This window comes from Chiloscyllium punctatum, chromosome 40 (genome assembly GCF_047496795.1).
Source record: "Chiloscyllium punctatum isolate Juve2018m chromosome 40, sChiPun1.3, whole genome shotgun sequence".
Lineage (NCBI taxonomy): Eukaryota > Metazoa > Chordata > Chondrichthyes > Orectolobiformes > Hemiscylliidae > Chiloscyllium > Chiloscyllium punctatum.
Window position 1 is genome coordinate 3,084,635 of NC_092778.1, and position 12,197 is coordinate 3,096,831.

The 12,197-nt window shown below is 43.7% G+C and overlaps 1 protein-coding gene across 2 annotated transcripts in view; it reads right to left on the bottom strand.

Annotated features, from left to right (window-relative positions):
• Window positions 1–12,197, bottom strand: part of usp22 (ubiquitin specific peptidase 22) — a 128,379-nt gene that overhangs the window by 15,806 nt on the left and 100,376 nt on the right. For both annotated transcript variants that reach the window (XM_072559187.1, XM_072559188.1), the window contains exons 6-7: window positions 10,857–11,004; window positions 5,876–5,981 (exon numbers count right to left, since the gene is read on the bottom strand). In XM_072559187.1, the coding sequence (XP_072415288.1) occupies window positions 5,876–5,981; window positions 10,857–11,004 (254 nt within the window). The remainder of the gene's footprint in view (window positions 1–5,875; window positions 5,982–10,856; window positions 11,005–12,197) is intronic.

Consider the following 12,197-nt stretch of genomic DNA (forward strand, 5'->3'; position numbering starts at 1 on the left):
ATCGAATGAACAGAGAAGTTATTACACAGCAATAATGTAATTCAAACCAATTTGTATTGGCGATTACCTGTGCAAGCAGTTGTCCAAATTTCATACCCACGACAATCAAAATGGTGGCTAAAGGCCAATATCTCTTTTGATCTACCTCAGATATAATGGAATGCATCTGGCTGATTTGGGATTTAGCACTTCAAGAAATAGAAACCAATTTAAAGCTTAACGCAAGACCACCTTGCAGCACATCTTTCATTCGAGCAAGTTTGTAAAATTGTTGCTTCATTTTGTTTTTGTCAAGGTTACCATTGTTACCAACAGCTTAACTGTTGTTCAATTATGCTGCAGCACCATGACTAGCTGTAGAAATGTAAACGGGTTCAAACAGCTAACTTCCACCCCCAACTCTAAATATTTATACTTAAGAATCTGTACCTTGGTACCTGAGATGGTGCCGTAAGCAGCAACTTGTAAGCTTCTCACTGTACTCATTTGAGTATTGAGACAATACAGCTAATTCTAATTCAATAGGAAGGGGAAGCTGATTGAGGACTCAGTCTGTCTAATACAAAACCAAATTGACTTGGGATGGTCTCTGTCCTTCCCCCAGTTAAATTGTTTCAATTAGAATTCATTCAAAGGTCATTGTTATTCATGACAAATAATTTAAGTTATTTTAATTAAGCAACATAATGAAATGCAGATAACCTGAAATTCCAATTGTGATGAAGTTGGCAGCCATTCCCACTGGTAGAATAGGAAATAGAACACAAGAACACCAGTGGTAGGCTGAAGTTCCAGACTGGTAACTCTAGATTAGTTGAACTTGGGCACTCATACCTGGGCAACCCAACCAGAGTGGAGTAAGATCACACTAGTGTGTGAAATCACAGATGACAGCTGTGAAATAATCTCACCCGTAACTGTCTGAATATCAGAGACAGACATTTTTAATATACTGTTTTACCACCTTTCACCAGATTGTTCTTTGTTTAAAAAAAATTAAATTTATAAATGGTACAAAAAAAGGACTTGCCACGATCATGGTTTGTGCCAACATAGATGGCACCAAAAAGCTGATGCTTCTTGCAATTGGCAAGCCCAAGCAATTATATTGCTTTGTCAATGTTTAGATATCACCTACACAGTGCAAGGCGAACAAAACTGCCCTGTATGACCCCTTCAGGGGTTGATCTGGAGAGTGGATAAAATGCATCATCAATGGAAGAAAAGGAAGATCATCACCCTGATAACCCTGAAGAGTCCAAATGAAGGCCCATACTCGGACCTGCATTTTCCTAGCTAACGCCACAAGGTCATCGCAATGCTCTGGGTTTTCACACTGGGACACAAAAACACAGAAGAACAGGTTTGCCTGCATTGACAACATGCAGGACTTTTGCCCGAAACGTTGATTTCGCTGCTCGTTGGATGCTGCCTGAACTGCTGTGCTCTTCCAGCACCACTAATCCAGTATTTGGTTTTCAGCATCTGCAGTCATTGTTTTTACCTTGTTGATTTTAACCTTACTGCGAATCCTCTTGCAAGGATGCCTGCCTTGAAGAAGTTTTCCTCCTCTCTCTACAAGAATCTCAGGGAGTTCCTCTCCCACTGCAACTCCCAGGTCATTTCCTCTGCTCTGAAGCTCTTCAACCATGTTGTGAAACAAACTCGGTACCACAGCCACATTTGCTTCCTCAGTGCATGCCTCCGTAACCAACTCATCCCACACGGACTCCGGACCACCTTTAAACCAGTAGAGTTCGGACCCGAACAGGACAAACAGTACAGACTACAGATTCAAAAACACCTGCAACAGTTCTCCTTCAGGATCCTCCGCTCCACGCTTGCAGCAATGCGCCGTCACCTAACCTCTCTACAGTCAGCCCTGCCTCAGCTGAGGGCCACACTCTCTCAGAATTGCAAAGGACCCACTCTGTACTACATCCTCAGGAGAATTCATACTCTCAACAAACAGTATTTTAATTCCATCTCAAACATCAAAAACTGTAAGTACAACAAACTTTTATCCACCCACCTCCATAACCAGCGCTCCTCATACATTCCAGAAGATTCCCCTGGCCTCGGAAACGGCATTAGCCATGCGGCTGACGCAACTACCACCCCCACGCTGAGTGATGAAGTCACTTCCGCCCACATCATGGCCACTCCCACAGCCACTTCCGGCCCTCACATCATCACTGATGCCACATGCTCAGTGACTTCCGCCACCCCTACTGCCATGATCACCACCACTTCCACCTCCACCAGCGCCACTCACCTGCATTCTGCTGACACGCCCCCCACAGACCCCACTGTCACTATCCCCACACCCCAGAACCCCGAGGGCAACATCACCCCTGCTCATGCCTCCACCCCCATTCCCCCCACCATCACACCCACTCCAGGTACTGGCTCCAACCCCACTCCCAGCTCCACACCCACACCAGATCCCAGCTCCCGGCCCTGCCGAGTTTTCACCATCCCTCCAGACCTCCCACTCACTGAGGACGAACGATCAGTCCTCAGCAAAGGACTCACCTTCATCCCCCTCCGTCCACGCATCAATGAATTTAATACACGACGTGACATCGAACAATTCTTCCGTCGCCTCCGCCTCCGAGCTTACTTTCACAATCAGGACTCCCGCCCACCTTCCGAGGAGCCCTTCGCCCACCTCCAACACACTGCATCCACCTGGACACCCCGCGCTGGCCTATTACCTGCCCTCGACCTCTTCATTTCCAACTGCCGCCGGGACATTAACCGCCTCAACCTGTCTACCCCCCTCCCCCACTCCAACCTCTCACCCTCACAACGCGCAGCCCTCCAATCCCTCTGCTCCAATCTCAACCTCACCATCAAGCCAGCGGATAAAGGGGGCGCAGTGGTAGTCTGGCGCACTGACCTCTACACCGCTGAAGCCAAACGCCAACTCGAGGACACCTCTTCCTACCGCTCCCTCGACCATGACCCCACGCCCCATCACCAAACCATCATCTCCCAGACCATACAGAACCTCATCACCTCAGGAGATCTCCCACCCACAGCTTCCAACCTCATAGTCCGGGAACCCCGCACTGCCCGGTTCTACCTCCTTCCCAAGATCCACAAGCCTGACCACCCTGGCCGACCCATTGTCTCAGCATGCTCCTGCCCCACTGAACTCATCTCTACCTACCTTGACACTGTCCTATCCCCCCTAGTCCAGGAACTCCCCACATACGTTCGAGACACCACCCACGCCCTCCACCTCCTCCAAGACTTCCGTTTCCCTGGCCCCCAATGCCTTATCTTCACCATGGATATCCAATCCCCCTACACCTCCATTTGCCATGACCAGGGCCTCCAAGCCCTCTGTTTTTTCCTCTCCAGACGTCCCCAACAGTACCCTTCCACTGACACTCTCATTCGTTTGGCCGAACTGGTCCTCACCCTTAACAATTTCTCCTTTGAATCCTCCCACTTCCTCCGGACCAAAGGCGTAGCCATGGGCACACGTATGGGCCCCAGCTATGCCTGTCTCTTTGTTGGCTATGTAGAACAGTTGATCTTCCGTAATTACACCGGCACCACTCCCCACCTCTTCCTCCGCTATATTGATGACTGCATTGGCGCCACCTCGTGCTCCCACGAGGAGGTTGAGCAATTCATCAACTTCACCAACACATTCCACCCTGACCTTAAATTTACCTGGACTATCTCTGACACCTCACTCCCCTTCCTGGACCTCTCCATCTCCATTAGTGACGACCGACTTGACACTGACATTTTTTACAAACCCACTGACTCCCATAGCTACCTGGATTACACCTCTTCCCATCCTATCTCTTGCAAAAATGCCATCCCGTATTCCCAATTTCTCTGCCTCCGCCGTATCTGCTCCCAGGAGGACCAGTTCCACCATAGGAAACACCAGATGGCCTCCTTCTTTAGAGACCGCAATTTCCCTTCCCACGTGGTTAAAGATGCCCTCCAACGCATCTCGTCCACATCCCGCACCTCCGCCCTCAGACCCCACCCCTCCAACCGTAACAAGAACAGAACGCCCCTGGTGCTCACCTTCCACCCTGCAAACCTTTGCATCAACCAAATCATCCACCGACATTTCCGCCACCTCCAAAAAGACCCCACCACCAGGGACATATTTCCCTCCCCACCCCTTTCCGCCTTCCGCAAAGACCGTTCCCTCCGTGACTACCTGGTCAGGTCCACACCCCCCTACGACCCACCCTCCCATCCTGGCACTTTCCCCTGCCACCGCAGGAACTGTAAAACCTGTGCCCACACCTCCTCCCTCACCTCTATCCAAGGCCCTAAAGGAGCCTTCCACATCCAAAGTTTCACCTGCACATCCACCAATATCATTTATTGTATCCGTTGCTCCCGATGTGGTCTCCTCTACATTGGGGAGACTGGGCGCCTCCTAGCAGAGCGCTTTAGGGAACATCTCCGAGACACCCGCACCAATCAACCAAACCGCCCCGTGGCCCAACATTTCAACTCCCCCTCCCACTCTGCCGAGGACATGGAGGTCCTGGGCCTCCTTCACCGCCGCTCCCTCACCACCAGACGCCTGGAGGAAGAACGCCTCATCTTCCGCCTCGGAACACTTCAACCCCAGGGCATCAATGTGGACTTCAACAGCTTCCTCATTTCCCCTTCCCCCACCTCATCCTAGTTTCAAACTTCCAGCTCAGTTACTGTCTCCTTGACTTGTCCGACCTGCCTATCTTCTTTTCCAACTATCCACTCCACGCTCTCCTCCTTGACCTATCACCTTCATCTCGTCCCCCACTCACCCATTGTACTCTATGCTACTCTCTCCCCACCCCCACCCCCACCCCCACCCTCCTCTAGCTTATCTCTCCATGCTTCAGGCTCACTGCCTTTATTCCTGATGAAGGGCTTTTGCCCGAAACGTTGATTTCGCTGCTCGTTGGATGCTGCCTGAACTGCTGTGCTCTTCCAGCACCACTAATCCAGTAACATGCAGGACTTGTCTGAAGACACCATGGTAAACACAAAAAGGTTGACATTTTCCAGGGCTAACTCTCAAAGTTTGGCAATACCTTTTGCTGTAAAAGGTCAAACCATTGTAAGGCATGAACAACTTGATGATAAAGATATTTTCCACATTTTTGCTGGACCACTTATCGTGTGTTTCTTTTGATAAAGGCATTTGTGGGCAAAGAAAAATTACATTGGGACTTCTACAGCTACCTTAGGGCCCTGGTTACCACAAATTTATGGGTGACTTCAGCGCCACCCTCCCCCCAAGATTTGACTTCTTGCTGGTTTGCTATAAACAGAACAGAATGTAATGCTAAGAATTTGATTTATTGCAGGATTTGAATCAAGTATCCCGGGCATATACTTAAATTGCAACATGCAATGACATGTCTCTGTCCTTCCCCCAGTTAAATTGTTTCAATTAGAATTCATTCAAGGGTCATTGTTATTCATGACAAATAATTTAAGTCATTTTAATTAAGCAACATAATGAAATGCAGATAACCTGAAATTCCAATTGATGAAATCTTTGAATATTTACAGGACTGGAGTTACATTATGCAACATTTTTAAAAAAAAACAACATAAGGATCACTACAGAAAAAAGTTCAATGATAACCATCGAGGACACTGAATTCCGAATGGGCAGGGTTGATGATTTGAATTTCCATTAAGACTTGGTTTTTATAAAATCACTGAACAATACTAAAACTTGAACTTATGTTTTCACGAATAAAGCTGCAATTTTCTAACCCTCTCAAGTTACCACTGATGAAGTAAGTATCAGCAATGTACAGTTTACTGCTTTCCAACCAGATTGTTCAACAAGGCTTCAATTACAAACCATAAACAAAAACGATTCACTTACTGGCAGACTTGGCAAGTGACGTCAGACTGCAGTCCTCCAGTGAAGATTTGGTCAATAATGCAGTTACAGTGGTTTGGATTACTGGCTTTCTTCCCATTATCGTCACCTATATGAAAATGTGATTTTAAAAATATGGTGAGTCTTTATTTACAGAGAATTTTAAGAATTAACTTCAAACAGAAATAATATACAAACAAATACTGCAGAATTCATCTTTCGCTAGTTATTTCAAACATGATTAGCAATAAAACAAGAATAGCAATTGTTAACATTTATGATATCAACATCTAATACATTAACATAAACAGTTAACATTTGACAAAACTTCTAAATCAGTAAATACCTGCCCTCTCTTCAAACTTAAAACCACTTTTGCATGCAGTCAGAAACAATGTTTTCTTTGCTTTGCACAACCATATTGTTGCTGTGCACAATCCCTTTAAGAATGACAGGTACATGCACACCTTAAGAAACACTGATTTGTTTCTTGCATATGAAACAAAGTACTGCAACCTCACTCCTCTGGGAAAAGAGTGAAGCTTCTTGTGATTGTAATAGCATCAGCCAGCTGGACCTCACATAAAATTAATTACCTAATAGGAGTAGATTAACAGTCCCAGAGAGCCTTGGTTGACAGATAAAAAGGAGGAGCTTCAGAGTTCATGTGAAAATAAAGGGTGACTTGGTGATAGGATACCAGCCCCTCTGGAGTTATTTCAGTTTCAACATTGAAACAAAATTTGACAAGAGTTACTTTAGTCCTGCTACTATGTACACATTAATACTTAAATTGAACTGAAGGAGTACAAATCCACTTGGGCCAGTGATACTCTGGCCAATGTATATGGACAAGACTAAGGACAAAGCATTGGAATTTGGGTGACAAGCTCCATAGCTTTAATTGCCCTCAATTAAAAAGGACTAAAAAGAGGACTTTATTAGAAATTACACAACTGATAAAATGAACTAGTGAAAGCATAATGTGAAATCACAAATTGAGCTATGGGCTGTAACAGACTAACAGAACTCATGGAGTAACAGCAAGCAATAAAGACTCAATTCCTCTAGAGCAAACATATACATTTTGAGGCAATATGAATTAGTGTTTGGTTTATCTGATATGCAGACTACTCATGCTATTCAACCCAAATGTGATGTTTAAAGTTCAAGAGCAGAATGTCAGGTCCAGAACTGTGGGTTCTTTGTACCACATGGTTTAAAAATAAAAGAGATGTTCAGCTTCCATGTCACCCAGGGTAAAAATCATTTTTTAAACATCTATTTTCAATTGTGGACCAAAATGGAAGAAAGGCCATTTGTGGGCGGCATGGTAGCACGCACTGCTGCCTCACAGCGCCAAAGACCCGGGTTCAATTCCCACCTCAGGCAACTGTCTGTGTGGAGTTTGCACATTCTCCCCGTGTCTGCGTGGGTTTCCTCCGGGTGCTCCGGTTTCCTCCCACAGTCCAAAAAATGTGCAGGTCAGGTGAATTGGCCATGCTAAATTGACCGTAGTGTTAGGTGAAGGGGTAAATGTAGGGGAATGGGTCTGGGTGGGTTGCCCTTCAGAGGGTCGGTGTGGACTTGTTGGGCCAAAGGGCCTGTTTCCACACTGTCAGTAATCTAATCTAAAAGGAAGGAATTACCACACTTTTAAAAACAAAGTTACTTGAACTAACTTGTGTACACTATTGATATGTTCAAGCAGTGTGGGAAGGCACCTAAGATGCCACACGACCAAGAGCATGTGTTCAAAACGAGCTTCAGATTGTTCAAATCAGCCGATTGGCAGAGCTTGAAGGAAGGTCACTCAACCTGAAAGTGTTAACTTATTTCTCTCCAGAGATGCTGTCAAACCTACTGAACTTCTCCAGCAATATGTTTTTGTTTCTGATTTACAGCATCCACAATTCTTTCAGTTTTTGTTTGTGTTTACACAATATAGTTAGCATGGCCCCGTGGTCTAAGATGCTGGGTTTAAGCTTTAGTATTGCAGGAAACAAGGTTTCTGAATCCCACCCCTACTAAAATATTTCAGTTGGAGTCTACCACACCCTAGCTAAGGAACCCTGGTTGGTGAACTGGCAGGAGCTGGAGGCCAAGGTCCCAAATTGTTTATGGTGCTAGTTGGGACTCTCAGAATATTATCTTGCAAGGGTTAGGCACTGATCATCAAACTGTTGGTGGACTCCTTGCTGTGGTACGGGCTGGTCTCTGATTCTTTGCACAATTTTTTGACAAAGCTAAGTTGTGGATTACCTTCTTCTGGGATGAGATGATATACTGAGTTGCCACAGAGTCACCCCATTACGAAGGGTGGTCAGTCAACAGTGTCTCTCCACACCCAAATGGTGACTTTGCGCCTTTCGACCCTTAAGCAATATCTTTACATCGAGCCTCTTTACAGATAATGTCACCACAGTGCACTTTCTTCCACCAGGTGCCAACCTCAACTGTGACATGCTGCTTCTGCTCATAGGCCATGAGGCTCTCCAGGTCTTGCTCAGGACATTACCCATCTTTTTACCAGGACTCGATAATATCTCGAGCACGGTCAACTTATGTTGCACCTTTCCATCATGAATAGTAGTAGCCGTCAGAGAGCTGCCATTCAGGAATGTGCATTTCCATCAACATGGGTTCAATTGGCTGGGAGAAGAAATACCGTGGCAAGGAGAAAGGGCAAGGGGACAGAAGCAAGGGCATGTGGTTGGATGCTGCCTCCAGCATTAGCGAGCAGACCAGTAGTGGACATCCAACTCATGGTTACACCATCCCTGGCCCAAAAACAGAGGTGCACAGATCCAAAATCATGCAATGACTGGAGCACTAACCTCAGCCCCTTTGTAGGCTCTTTACATCAACCAAACTTTGGATTCTTCACAGCTTCTAAGCAAGTAGTAAAGGAGTTGCGTCTGGCCAGTTCTCTCAGTGGGTCAAACTTAACAATATACTATCTGCCTCACAGCGCCAGAGACTCGGGTTCAATTCCCGCCTCAGGCGACTGACTGTGTGGAGTTTGCACGTTCTCCCAGTGTCTGCGTGGGTTTCCTCCGGGTGTTCCGGTTTTCTCCCACAGTCCAAAGATGTGCAGGTCAGGTGAATTGGCCATGCTAAATTGCCCGTAGTGTTAGGTAAGGGGTAGATGTAGGGGTATGGGTGGGTTGCGCTTCGGCGGGGCAGTGTGGACTTGTTGGGCCGAAGGGCCTGTTTCCACACTGTAAGTAATCTAATCTATCAATTATCAAGGGTCTTCTGCCAGACACTTAGATCTTTTAAAAAAAACAATTACCTTCACAGAACTGAAGCCAAAATCTGTCTTAATTTTCAAAAGGTTGAAATTCCAAAAGTGATAATATCTTCTATACCTTCATCAAAACAACAGTAAATAGTTGAAGGTCCACTGATCTGTGACATGCACAGATTACAGTTAGCTAACCTGAAAATGATTCACTTATCCTAATTGTGTCCTATTACATCAATAATTCACCATCCGTGCCAATATAATACCACGAACACCACGGGCTCCTATTTTGCACAATAACCTTTCCGAATGCTTTTTTAATCACATTACCCAGACTACACCTACTACTTCCCTTTTATCCATCCTGCTGGTTACATCCTCAAGGAACTCAAATAAATTGCAAGTGTCATTTGCCCTTCATAAAACCATACCAACTCAGCCAGATTGCAAACTTCTTGCCATTGCCTCTTTAGTGATAGAAAGTAGCATTTGTGTAATGACGGATGTTAACCTCACTGGTTTATCATTTCCTTATTTGGCTCCCTTATTTCTTGAACTGATGCAAACATCCCAAGTTGCATTCTTGCCTGTTGCACTGCATGCATACTACTGTGAAGTTAGAGCAAGAGAGAAATATTTTAAATTGGTACCATAATTCTGTCCTGTCTCCCTTAGCTACAATAGGTAATACACTTGAATAATCACAGGTTTGGTTCTGTAAAGGTAAAATTCTTCTATATGCCATTAATTACACATTGCTTCAGAGATCTTTGAAGTGGATCCATTGTACACCCAAACCTAGACTCAACCTATGCTACCATCCACATGTCATAACACTGGCCCTAGCTTTACAATGTTGCACAAACAGTTACCTACGCATTACTGACTTGAAAAGATAAATGCCTGTTTTAAAAATAGAACAGTTTGACCCAATACTAGTGCCAAAGGTCAACACTACACAACAGAAACCAGACTGCCTACAGGATTTTTTTGACAGCCCATCCATTCACAAAAGGAAAAGATCTGTGTTTGGGGGCTTGGAGTACAGATGGTGTCAAATTAGGGAAGGTCCATTCTAAAGACAAAATAATTTGGCTTTATCATAAAGAAAAAGAGTTTTGTTGAAGTTAAAACCAGCTTCTGCCAACATTCTGACACTCCACAGCTTGAAGAAGAATCTCAATCTTACCATTCTTTCCGTGACTTGTACTGAAAGGATTTGCAGATAAACGTAGTGGCTACTATCAAGCAATAAGCAAGCTGTATTTGCAATTTGTTTTAGTTTTCTTAAATATTCCAGTGAAAGCAATCTTTATATTTCCAAGGTTTCACCACTGCATCAGCTCCAACCTAAAATCCTTCAAATATTGTATTGTTCCAATTCTGGCATCTTGTGCATCTGCTTCCTCCACTCAATTCTAAATAGACCCATATCTTTAACTCTTGCTCTAATGATTAAATTATTTGCATAGCATTAAACAAAACTTACCAAATTACAACACAGCAATAAGTAAAAACATTCGATCAAAGGCCAGGCTACTTAAAACTTTAAGCCCCTGGTAAAACTTAGTAATTATCCTAGAGTATCAGGGACACTCTCCACAGAGGAGAAACAAAAACACCAATGACTATCTTCCACATTTGTGACTAACTGCGCAATTATATTTTTAAAGGAATATATAGACTCATGACCGACAAAGGCCTCAGCTTTGTTAGAGATCTATAATTGGTCCATACCTTTGCAGTGCCTATGTAGAACATCTAGTGCAGCAATCAGAAACTCATGTGCATCCTGCTGCTCGTACCCTGCTAAATGCCGTGCATGTGTCCAAACCAGATGCAATAACCTATATGGAATATGTGGTGAGCGGTAACCAGAGTAAAACTGTATGAAAAGAAAAGAAACATTGAAAAAATGAAAAACTACCATACATACCGTAATTAAAATCAAACATTGTTGCAAGTAAATGAATCAGCATACTGAATTGAATATGCTTGAATTATGCAAGAACATTGAGTGTTCTCTGACAAAGCCACTGTCCCTAATTAGATAGGTCAGACATTTTAGAGTGCTGATGCCTTGGTAACTAGATGGAAGGCTACATTCAGAGGAAATAAGATGCTTCATTTTCACAAGAACCTGGTGAACCATGAATCAGTATTCTCCTTTGAACACAATAAAAACATGAACAGACTCTAGAAAAAATTTCAGGCTGAAAAAAGAGAGTCTCCCAGAACATGTAATACAATAATAAATTTGGTGAAAAACAGGCATTTTTGTATATGCTTAATTTTGTAGATTGCATATTGGCCTCAAGAATTTTAGAAAGGAAGCAAATGTAAAACCTGTCCTTATACTTCAGTGATTTACAGGCAAATCAATACCCATGGAGCCACTTCCTTGCCTGGTGCTGATTGGATACATTAAGCACTCAGCACAGTTCAGAGAATGTCTGTTGTGACTAGTTTGTTGACAAACCTTTTTGAAGGTGATCACCATTTTGTGTAAGATACTTAAGTAAGTAAAAGCAAAATGTCTGAGGGAGTGTTAGAGCTTTGAAACGTGAAAGCGCATTAGGCTTTAAAGAGAGAAAAGGATAAACACTGAAATTGAATCCAAAGCAGTAAAAATGTTTAAAATGGGATCTGCTGGCATCTGAAAGAGGGAAAATGGGCCACTTAAATATTTCAAATAAGATTCTTTGTCAAAAGAAAAATCTGTTCATAGCTATTTTTATTTGTCTAAGGAATTTGCACTGTAACAGAAAAAACTCTTGAAACACAGACATTAGAATGGCTATTGAAATAGGTTTTACTCAAAGTTTTGGATTTAATGTCACAGTAATGTGAAAGGAACGGCATGATGTTAGCTGAAGCTACAGTGAAGTGAATTGCACTGACAGTAATTTATTTAGACACACCAATGACTGTTTGACATCTGTTGTCTTGTTGAATTGTTGTTTCAGATCCTGAAGTTCACAAATAAGAGCTACAGTCTAGAACAGAAGAAAACTTTTAATACCAAAAGGAGAGGTTCATACATTTAATGAAGCATGTTTAACTGTAAAATAGAAGCTT